Consider the following 12,378-nt stretch of genomic DNA (forward strand, 5'->3'; position numbering starts at 1 on the left):
TTGGACCAGTTTCTCCTTTATTTTTTAACAATAACGTTCAAAACAATTGACATCCTTGCACCAAGTTTGAAAAAGAACTACCACAGGCAGACGGTAGGTGCCACAGAGCTGTGCTTTGCGGGGTAGTTAAGCAAACAATGGACCTTTACGTCATAATAGGGCACTTAAAGAGTTACAGCCTCTCCATGTTGGGACCTCACCATCCAAGTCAAATCGTATCAATCACCCTGTCGATAACCATTATTTCCGCCATTATTTATCAGGACAAATCATCATGGAATCTTCCTGTCGTCATAATCATTGGATCGTCAAACCTCAGCCAAATAACCAAGACTAGATATTCGTTCGTACCCAGGTACCCATATCCTCCACATCTGGTATATCATCAAAAGCTACGACCAAGTTTTCTCACATAATGTAGGCCTCAACAATCTTGACCAATCACTAAAAATCCCCCCTCAACCAGAAACTTATCTCAAATCCTTACTTCGACATTCAATCTTAGACCGCGGACTTAATTCTGCCAAACCCTAAAGAAACCAATCTTGAATATATACAGTCGTCTAGCGCACGATTCCAACGTAATCCTAGCTGCACATATTTCATCCGAAACTATCACCCACGGGGTGCTAGAACCATGTTTATTACATCCAGAAATACTGAAAAAGTTTGCAAGAACGAATAGCCAAATTTTTGAGCTATCGACCACGCATGAGAACTCTAATTTTACTAGAGTGGAGCGTGAATCTTAAACAAAGACTATATGGCTACCTATCTGCCAACCTTGATTGTCGCCAGAGACATATATATACTCTACCTGAGAATCCGGCCAAGGAGTGGCTTACCCCTAACAAGTCGCCCGATTATATCAGATTGTGTCAGTCATATGCGGTGTCAGTATACATTGACCACTTCTTACTACCATTAGCATGTCAACATCGAGCATACATCAACCTTTCTCACCCTTTTCAGCCCACCTCTGCACTACCAGAAGCCACTGACCCCTTTCAATAATCAAGTAAATAATTCTATTCACATTTATTGAATATCACTTTTTATTACAAATCAATATTGATATCTTCAGATTTTGATTTTGAGGTATTGTTCTTAGTGTGATCTCTGAGCTTGATGTTAACGAATCAAAGATTCAATGTCCGGTATCAGTCTAGTCAGCTTCAGACGCAGATCTCCACGTCTAGATATGACCAGAGATTCGCGGTTTTTGGACAAAATCCGAATTCTACTAGATAGGATGAAGGAATGGCACTAATAGTTCTTGCACACAGTTAGCTAGTCATGAAGCCACAACGTCCCGCACAGTGGATTGCATAAACCGACGAATCATTCCGGAGATCGTCTTAACACTCAACCCTGGTCAGAATCAATGGCACTCACTCTAAAACTACAAACCAATTAAAGCGACACGTTGGCAAGAAAAAGCACTATTCAGTATAGCAAAAAGACGCTTACTGACGCAATAATCAATAATTCGGGCTTCCCACTTCTATAGATAATTCCACATGATGTATACTCAGACTTTCCACAACACTCGAGATATCAGAACCAATGGTTGATTTGAACACAAAAAGCGAATCATATCAATTCAACCCTTTTCCGACCATTCACCCCGTTTCTTCACCCTTCAGACCTTTTTCATCCCTCGCCAAGGGGGGTGAATTTCAAGAACGAGTGGGGAGTACCGCTTAAGGACACGATTGATATAATCAATAAAATCAAAAGTCTTAGAGTTCCCTTGAATACAATCTAGATTTCCATCGATGTGTCGTCTATGTACACTGACTGAAATAGATAACACTGAAGGGTTAATAGTAGTTCTATGAGAATTTGGGCAAGCGTATTACCCCTTCATAGGCATAACATGGCCTAATTACACAAATAAAATTCAAAAATTTTTTTTTAACAAATAATGTGTAACAAAGTAGTGATGAAGTAGTAGTTTGCAAAAAATCAATTGGTTAAAAAGTCTCTTTAGATCATTCTGTAAAAATTATTACAGTTCTACAAAGAATGGGTTAGATTTTAACAACTAACTCTCTAAAATGAATATATTCATTATGCTGTGGACTGATAAAGATTAATCTCGATGAAAACTGTATTGATGGTATTTGGTTACAATCTGTTATGTTGTACTCTACCTGTCCAGTTAGTTGTTTATTTTTGAAGCAAAGTGATGTACTATTAAATGTTGTTTCGTCACACTTTCCACTGGTACTAATTCGTAATTCGAAGCCAATTATTCGATCAAAAATATCTACAAAATATATAAAGAAAAAAAAATACATAAGAAAAAAAATCAATAGCCTCTTTTTTGGAAAGAGAAATATAAATAATAGACATATTAAGTTACATCAAAATAAAAGCAAGACTGCTCGCTTCAGCCAATTTTGGCATAGTATGACAAAATTAGTCAATAATTATTCAATCTAAATCAAACTCAATCTGGATATCTATATTCAAACCTCTACCAAACTTACTTAATTGGTTGCAATTTAATTAAAACACGTATTTAAAAAAAAAAAACTTTCACTGGTTAATATATCTATTATACAAAATTATCTCTCTAAAATTGTATGTCTTCTTTAAATCAACACACCACCATTCTGTATAATTGTTCCAAGAGTGGAAACAATTGGTATCGTCGTTTGGAAAAATACCATCAACTCCTCTACAGGAATAATATGGAGCTCGCAGTAGACTACTCATCTCAGTTGGTTTGTGGAAAGCTACATTCGTTGATATCTCATCTATAAATAGAGTATAAAAATATTAATTTAATTTATATATCACCAGCCTTACATCTTATTCCGAGGATTGTAGAACATTAATACAGTAACATTCAGTTCAACATCAATATATCAATAAATATTCACCATAATGCAGGATAATCACCTGTTGTTGTCGTGTTTAAACACTCCAGTAATCGATCCTATGTCTAAAAGCAATTGAAATACCAGAACTTAAATGAAAACCTTATTATTCTTCTAATAAGCAGGCAAAAAGAACAACCGCTCCAAACAACCGATTCCAATTTCTCAATGAATTATTTGTTCTATCGTATTTGGCAGATACAAATCTTCCTTCGCTGAAATCTGTTGGATAACAAGACATGTCATTTCAATAAAGGGTAAAAAATAAGGTAATAGAGTACACAAACTATTCAAAAAAATACGTAGGAGAAACCAAGAATAAGTTGCGTAATGAATTGAAAAATGGCATTGACTTCACAAGTAAGCCATTAGAGTAGTATATGTCTTTTAGGATATGACGCATTTCACTTCTGCGCATGCGCAGCTTTTTCAATGCGAAAAGACACAACTGCTAAAATGTATTATAACAGACTCCCCAAACTGCTAAAATGTATTATAACAGACTCCCCAAACTGTTAAAATGTATTATAACAGACTCCTCAAACTGCTAAAAATGTATTATAACAGACTCAGCATTCTCCATATAAATTACCCAACCACACAAGATTCACTAAAATAATACAGAATAAAATAACCGCATTAAAAAATAAGATGTCTTTAATTTTAAAACACGAACAAAAACAAATTCGAAGGAGACGGTTTCTTCTCTGCGCTATCATCTCTCATCCCCAAAGTGGCCAACTTTGTCTCAAACAACAAATCCCTCATTTCCTCAGAAACGCAAGCTCTTGGATCTGTGGCAAAAGCAGGAGTAAATATAAGCGATGCAGTGAAAAAATCTGACGAACTTAAAGAACTGCAGTCATAATTTCTCTATAGTGTAACACAGTTATTAAGGATTAAACTATGGAACATTCATCAGGTACGTTATTATTTTTTGAAACAATAACATAAGTCTGTTTTTGATAGTCCTCAAATAGAAAAAACAGCAAAAGACAGTTTTAGATCAAATTCAAATGCCAGGACAAAAGCTGTGTGGACAGCTGTCGCTTTGGGTTTTATATCGGTTGAGTTTGGGAGAAAAGTTTGAAGAAATTATAATAAATTTAACTCAATAAAAATGGCAAACAAGTTTGGATTATGGTCTTTACCTCCAGAATCTAAAAATCCCATGGCGGCGTTTATAAACAAAGCGAAACCTTTTTTCGTGGATCAAATCGGAGACACCTTAAAGGGGATATCGATATGAACAATTTCAAAATAACTAATTTAAAGTTTCCAGGAAACGATAACGATGCCGTGAGCAAGAAATATTTACTGGATCAAATTCAAATAGATAAGGACCATGTTGAAAATAGAATAACTGACGTGAAAAGATACCTCAGACGAAATATTAAAAATCTTGTGGACGAACCCAAACTACAACAACGAGTTAACGACTTTGAAACGTCTTATTCAAGTGGATAAAACAAGTCAGTTGCAAAATTTAATATCTAAATTAGACGATAAGATTACGAAGGTAAAAATAAGACGTCCAACGTTTAATAGATAACCCAAATGTAAACGAGGATAGATTGAAACGAAAACTAACCGCTTTGGAAAGAAAACTTGGCGAATTGCTAGCAGAACTAGACAAGACCATGGAAAAACTGAGCTACAAAATTCAGTATCCAAATTGAACGAAAAGATCGCGAAGCAAAATCAGATGTTCAAAATATTATTAATAATCTCACACATCCTATTGACAAAGATACGTTGAAACGACAATTGACTGCTTTGGATACTAAAATCACGGACGAATTAGAAAAAAAAGTGGGTGTGATTAAAAACTTTCTTCAAAATATATTTCAAGATGATATCAAAAAATATATTAAAGAACAGGTCAATCTTTTGGTATCTAGAATTCATGACGATTTTTTGAGACAAGAGAGAAAGTTGACCAAATTAGAAGCTATTGTCACGGACATGTCGTAGTATTTCAATCTTCCATTCGAAAGTGACACTGTCTTCGAAGGAAAAGACCAAAGTTATAAATCAAACAAATATGGATGTAGAAATAAAAGTAGCTTCTCGCGTAGACGGAGAACCTAAAGACGTATTCGATATCGGCGAAACGGAAGCGTTTACTTTTCGAGGTAGATGTCTGATTGAAATAGATTTTCCCACGAAGGTTAAAGTCAATAAAATAGTCTTCAAACAAACCGGTAATGCCGTCAAACATCTTTCATTTTTCAATGATGGTAATTTGGAAGAGACTATACGTTTGATTGATAAAAGGGATGATTTATATGAAACGAAAAATGGTAAATATGTAGACACCTTTAAAATGGAAGTAGAAAATGATAGGGATATCATTGGAATCAAAGATTTAGATATGATATTGGAGACGGAAAATCCACCATCAACCAACATTGTCAAAATTCCACGACGCTTACACGTACACGGGCCAATAGAATCGAGCAATCACGAGTTTTTACGAACAACAGACTTTGAATACGTAAAACTGTATTTCGCTTTAGGTGAAAAATACACCTCGATCGATGTTCATAAAAGTCAACAAGAAAGTGAGTTTATAGTGCATTTATCGTTTGCCGAAGAACCCGACTCCATCTTTGAAGGTGGTGGTTTTATTTTTAGAGCCAAGATAAACATCGAAAAAGAAAAAATACAATATTCCTATCATCTTAACGAGAACCATACGAAAAAAAAAATGCCGTTAGTACGCGTAAATGTTTTTACTTTTAATACCCGCAAATATAATAATGCTAGGCCAAACAAGTACGCTCTATATGATATTCCGTGGTTGTATTTATCGGAAATTCACTTAATTTAACGACTTAAAAAATGGAACTCGAAAGCAGACAAGAATACATGATAGACAAACAAGAAAAGTTGAAAATAAAGTTAAGACAGTGCAATGCATGCAGGAAAACATGGAGTAGAATCGATTCTTTTTTCAAAACAGCGAGCACACTTCTAACGGTAGGAGTAACGGTGGCAACGGCCGTGACTGGTCGATTAATGATTCCGGTCATCGTCCCAACCGTATTGGCTGCATTAAGAGCCGTTCAAACGACCTCTTGCGGCCTCATCACTTTAGGTTTCACAAGCAAAAAGAAAGCTCATTATAAAAAAAAAACGGATATGTTGAATATGTTTCTTAATCAATTGTACACCTTTTTCGAAAGATCGAGAGAAGACAAGAACATGACAGTTGAAGAATAAGAAGAATTCAATGAAATTCTGGAAAAATTCCATACAGAAATATCGGCGGTCAAAATAAAGAAATAATATATACTTAAAAAAATATGAATAAAATTGCAGATGATGAAACATTGATAGAAAACGTTATCAAGGCTGTTTCCAATAAATTTAAAAAATTCCAAGGACAAATTAAAATAGATGGAGAGATAGTCGAGGAAGGGAATCACATACAATACATGTCACTTTCAATGCAAAAACCTTTCACAATATCTTTTCAAATATGGACATAAAATCTGATGCTTCCGATTGGTATTTTACAGGAAAAATAATTTTAATGAAAGAAATCAAAAGATCGAGAGTGTTGGCCGAGGAGGAACTGGTCTACTTAAAAAGATAAATGAATACGAAGGTGAAAATTGTTACATACCTACAGATGGTCACTGTTTTATCAAATTCGTCAATCGTGTTTTGAACAAAGATTTAAAGTGTAAATTTCAAGAATATATCAACGGGTTTTCAAAAGCAAATAGAAAAGGAGTGATGACATGTGCTAGAATGAAGGAATTCAACAAGAAATTTAACACTTCGTTTCAAATTTATAATCCCAAAAACAGACATTTACATCCCAGAGACGTACATGATGAATTAGATTGGGTTTTTTACTTACGCAACTCGCATTTCTGTCTGATTAGAAGAAGCCAAAAAAGTTTGGGAATTCAAGAAATAGAAGACAATTACGAACAGGTGTGGAAAACGTGTAGAGATGATAACGCAGTAACACAGGTTTCACCTCTCAAACTAAACGTGCTTTCAAGTATGAGTGATGATGCGTTATTCGCTTGGGATTGCGAAACGTATTCAGAAAAAGACACGCGAAGCGCAATTCCTTATGCCTGCACTTTAATTAATTTAGAAAAACTAAGAAAAACGTTAGAAAAAAATATATTTCCTACAGATAATGTAGTAGAAATATTTGTAGGTACAGATTGTATAGATCAAATGTTGAAATATTTAGGTCAATATGATAGAAAGAGATAAATATTAATTTCTCATAACGGTAGTGCTTAAAAATACAAAAAAAATAACACATTGCCCTTTAAAAACACCCAGAGAAATTCTATCTTTACCTTTATCTAATCCATACACAGATGAAGATTTACAGAAAAAAAGGAAAAGACAGAAATAAATAAAGTGTAATTATTTACAACATAATTTTCACATGTTCCTATCAACATGAAAAATCTAGTTTGGCTGCAAGGGGAAATTCGTCCAATCTTCCTGCGAATTTGAGAAAGATTGCCGACGTAGATATCGCTAAATACACCCAAGACAATTGGGAGGAATTGAGACACGAATGGGAACCTTACGCCAAGAGAGACACTCTCTGTTTGGGAGCTTGTTTGATAAAATACAACCAAGTCATGAAAGAAGTGGTAAACCAGAATATGTCCAATAATCTAACAGCTCCATCTTTATCTTTAAATGGTTGGTATTAGTTATATCATTACGATAAAGAAATGGTTTAAGAAGAATGGTATGAAACTACTAGAATGGTTGCGAAACATACTGAAAAAGAAAATATAGAAAAAGTTTATTCGCACACTAATCCTTTTATAATAAATTTTATCAGACGATCTATTAAAGGAGGAAGAGTTTCGGCAAATAGAAAATCATTTAAAACGAACAAAAAGGATGCAATTTGTAACGTATTAAAGGAGTTTATTTCACAAAGTGATAACATAATTGATTTATTCAAAGAATACAGCGCAAGCACAAAAGACAAAACGGAGGTTCATTCGAGATTTAAAAAAATAAAATTTACTAAACTAATGGCATTTGATGCTAACGGTTTATACGCTTCAGCAATGTCGGATTTAGACAGTGAATATCCGAGAGCAGAAACTGGAAGAATGTTTCTACCAAAAGAAGAAAAGGAATTTGTAAAACTCTTCAATAAACAAAAATTTAGACCTAGAACAGCTATTTTAACAGTGTGGTTTGACTGTCCCAAAAACATGTTCTTCCAACCGATACCAGCTAAAGATAAAATCACTTTCACGAATAAAGAAGGTAAAAAGGAAACTGGTAACAAAATCAGGTTCAGAAATGGTTTCTGTCACGACGTTTTAACATCGGTTGATATTTAAGAAATAGTTAAAGCCGGTGGACGAATTATTAGAATATTAGATGGTATAGTATACGAAGAAAATTTTAAAACTCCACCCTACAGAGATTATATTTTAATTTTGAGAGATCTAAGAAATAAATATAAACTAGAAGGTAATATTGTGGGTAGTAATTGCATGAAATTATTAGGTAATTCCTTGTATGGTAAATCAATTCAAAAAGATATATTCACAACTAGACATTTATGGAATGAAGCAACTTTACAGGCTAACTTTGATTCACATATTAAAACCTATGAGAAAATTATTGATACTCAATATATTGTTGAAACAGAAATTGAAGAAAAAGAGATTACTACCGAAGATAGTAAATCTACACGACTAACACCTAGTCATTTGGGATCATTCGCTTTATCTCACAGTAAAAAAATAATGAACAATTTCATTCACGTCATAGATGGATTTTATAAACCCGAAATATACTATACCGACACCGATAGTTTCATCCGACAATTGGAAAAAACTAAACAGAGCTGGTTTGGTCTCCGAAAAAGACTATTGCAAAGGTTAACACGATTACGGTGACGGTGGAATTATATTTGGTTTATATTTAGCACCAAAAGTCAAATACAACATCGTTTTGACTTTTGATGGTGTTTTAAAAGAAAAGAAAACATTTAAAGGTTATTCTGATGATAAGATAAGTGTAGAAGATTACATTCAGTTAGCAAGCGGACATGATGAGTCGAATGAATTGAAGAACCCATGGGAAAAAAGTTTTACCAATGGAGTAGTTATTCCAAATGATAAGCAAACGGAAGTTTTTAGAAGTTATTTGAATAATGTTAAAAGAAAACCAACAAACAGTGAAGGAATTATGTATCCGTACAACGACAAAGATGAGTTTAGTTTTGACGAAAACTATGAATTTGATAATTTCGATTTTCTTACTATTCAAGAAGAGAATGAAGATTGTTTTAAATGCCGTTGAATGACAATTTCTTCGTTGCCAAAGTCTATGAACCTGTTTTTACCGTCTTTGATTTCCAGATTTATATCTTTGATCATGAAAGAATTGACTGGTAAATAGGTCGTCTGAAACGGTTTCTCTATAATTCTGTATCCGATCGGCACCGTAAAAGTCGGTATGCTGTATATGATTTGGCGTTTGTGCTTGTTGAAAAATCCACCGTTGATCAAATTACAGTGAATGTTGATCACGTCGATGTCGTTCTCGATGTTGGCCTTGTGTGGCGCCAATGTCGATTGCGCGTATATTCGTTTATCGAACCCTAGTAACGCATTCAACGAATTTTCTACGCTGAAATCGACTTGACTGTTATTTCTCAAGATCAGTTTTATTTTATTCAGATTCAAATTACCTTCGATTCGATATTGTTTTTACTGCGTATTTCGATAGGTAATCGTTGATGGCTCCGTATTCGTAGCTTCCCGGTAGTAAGCTTATGGTTTTGAATGTAACTCCGTTATCCGTCGATATTTTTAGTTGATTGTTGTTTTCGTTGATATTTCTAATCGAATTGTAAACGGAGAAATACTTTAATCCCAGTTCGTACTGTTTATTGCGATCGAGTTCATACTCGTAGTCTAGAGACAATTTGATGTCAGATTTATTCGAGGTGATGACGAACAATTGTTCTTTATTGGACATTTTTAATGACGTTAATATAGTCTTTTTTAGTGATGATTTTTGTTCTCCAAAAGTCGTTTTAATATGCCATTGACTTCGTTGTATTGTCTGTCCGATCGATGACCTTCCTTCATGGCCGCTAATATTACTCGTAATCTATTAACTAGTTCCTCGTTTTTGTCGGATGAAAACGTTATACCTTGTCCAGATGCCACCATATCATCGAATTCGTCTATTTCTTGTATGATTGGATAATCTTCTGCATAATCATCTACATCCTCTTCCTCAATAACTTTTGTTATATATAAATCAACTTCTTTCAATCTTCTTGTTTCGGGTCCTGACTTTCTGATCGCATGTAGAAATTTTGAGTATGCTACTAAATCCTTGTAATCGGCAATTTCAACATCCGCGCCATTCATTAAATCTATTAATCCTCTCGTTAATGTAAATATAAAGTCTTTTGTGAGTAGTATATGTATTTTCGGATATGACGCATTTCACTTCTGCGCATGCGCAGCTTTTTCAATGCATCATATCCGAAAAGACACAACTGTTAAAATGTATTATAACAAACTCCTCCAAACTGTATTATAACAGACTCCATATAAATTACACAGACAAGAATCACTAATAATAATACAGTATAAAATAACCGCATTAAAAATGTCTTTAATTTTAAAACACGAAAAAAAAGAAATTCGAAGGAGACGGTTTCTTCTCTGCGCTAACATCTCTCATCCTCAAAGTGGCCAATTTTGTCTCAAACAACAAATCCCTCATTTCCTCAGGAGCATATAAGAGAAATGCGAAATAAAAGATTAGAAAACAAAAAAGGCAATGGTTTTAAAAATATTGGATAAAAATGTCAATGATAATTGCACAAAGCCCTAAAACGTATTTCGGTGCGGGAGACATTCAAAAGTCATTGGGTTCTCTTCCTGGATTCCCATGGGCAAAATATCCCGGAGAAAAACATCTCCCAGGGCACAATTATACAGGTCCAGGCACTAGGTTAGATCTGCGTTTAGACGAAAATGATAATCCCAAACCAGGGGAAGAACCCGTTAATAGAGTTGACGCAGCAGCGCTCAAACACGACATACTGTACAGAAATAAAGACGTAACATTCAGACACCAAGCAGACAAACAAATGATAGACGAACTCGAAAATATTCCCAATCCCACTTTCAAAGAGAAATTACAGAGGGCTCTTATCATAAAACTCTTGAAGGCAAAATTGAAATTGGGTATGGGCATAGCAGACGAGATTAACAAAGAATTTCGAAAAAACAAACATTACCTCAAAGTCAAAGTTTTTGATAAAGATGAAATTTGGTCAGCCGATTTAATCAACATGCCAGTCGAGAGGGTACAAGTATTGTTTGACGGTGATCGACTTATACACGAGATACGCTTGGGTCTTTCCCTTGAAAAACAAATCGGGTCTGACTGTCAAACAAGCATTCGAAACCATAATGAAACAATCCGACAGACGACCCCTAAAGTTGTGGGTTGATAAAGGAAGCGAATTCTACAACAGAAATGTGAAATCTCTGGGGTTTGAAATTTACAGCACGCATAACGAAGGTAAAGCCGTAGTGATAGAAAGATTCAACAGGACTCTTAAAAGCAAATTATTCAAGAAATTCACGGAATTGAAATCTCAAAAATGGCTTAAAATATTACCAGTTGTTGTCGACGAATACAATAACAAAATACATTCGTCTATAGGTGTGACGCCAACGCAAGCCTCTAATAACCCGAATATCATAAAGTCCGTCAACACTCAAAACAACTTTGAAAACGAGATTAGCAATTTGAATATTAAACCCAAATTCAAAGTTGGAGATTGAGTTCGTATTTTTAAATATAAATCATTGTTTCAGAAAGGTTACGTCGGCTATTGGACTAACGAGATATTCATCGTTGATAAAGTAAACAGTACAACACCTCCCACGTATGAATTGATCGATCAAGACAAAGAACAAATCATAGGAAGGTTTTATCAAAATGAACTTCAAAAAACTGACTTTTAAAAATGAATCTCGAAAATGAAGATTTAGATGAAAGGTTAAGAAATTTAGATGTCGACAAGCATTTACGCTCTCTTAAATTAAGATTTTTTAAATTTAAATGTAAATTTATCTTCAAAATATTATTGAATGTGTTTTATCAGAATGTTATACAAGTTTTTTCAAACACAAACTACGTATATATTTCGTCAATTGGGTCTTCAGCAATACTTTCCGCCTACTTCGAAAAACACCTAAAAAAATCAACTTAAAAAATGAATGCGTTTCTCGATAAATACGGAAAAGACACGACCACAAATTTTCAACTTGTGAAATGGGCCAAGGAGTTGAACGTCTCGCCGTTTTATTATTGCATGCGAGATGAAATTGATGAACTGAAATACAAGAAAGGTAAATTTTACGCCATCACAAACATTCACACGTCGGATCAAAAAGGAGTTCATCACTCTGCTTTACACAAAGATTCTTCGAAT

General features: G+C 34.3%; 3 protein-coding genes across 3 annotated transcripts in view; all 3 read left to right on the forward strand.

Moving 5' to 3' along the window:
* Positions 1–4,932: 4,932 nt before the first annotated feature.
* LOTGIDRAFT_174506 (hypothetical protein) lies at positions 4,933–7,130 on the forward strand (the record flags this gene model as incomplete). The annotated part of the gene is made up of 2 exons (XM_009053839.1): positions 4,933–5,603; positions 6,413–7,130. 2 exons carry the CDS (start codon positions 4,933–4,935, stop codon positions 7,128–7,130), a joined length of 1,389 nt encoding a protein of 462 aa, XP_009052087.1.
* Positions 7,131–7,642: 512 nt separating this feature from the next.
* Positions 7,643–8,803, forward strand: LOTGIDRAFT_174507 (hypothetical protein; the record flags this gene model as incomplete). Its single annotated transcript, XM_009053840.1, has 2 exons — positions 7,643–8,162; positions 8,241–8,803. The coding sequence occupies 2 exons, from the start codon at positions 7,643–7,645 to the stop codon at positions 8,801–8,803; spliced, it is 1,083 nt and encodes a 360-aa protein (XP_009052088.1).
* Positions 8,804–10,734: 1,931 nt separating this feature from the next.
* The window catches only part of LOTGIDRAFT_174508 (hypothetical protein), a gene marked incomplete at both ends in the record, with an annotated part of 2,277 nt that continues 633 nt past the window's right edge, over positions 10,735–12,378 (forward strand). Inside the window, one exon of the mRNA XM_009053841.1 lies at positions 10,735–11,119. Coding sequence (XP_009052089.1) covers positions 10,735–11,119 — 385 coding nt within the window. The remainder of the gene's footprint in view (positions 11,120–12,378) is intronic.

Source organism: Lottia gigantea (genome assembly GCF_000327385.1).
Source record: "Lottia gigantea unplaced genomic scaffold LOTGIsca_200, whole genome shotgun sequence".
Classification (NCBI taxonomy): Eukaryota; Metazoa; Mollusca; class Gastropoda; family Lottiidae; genus Lottia; species Lottia gigantea.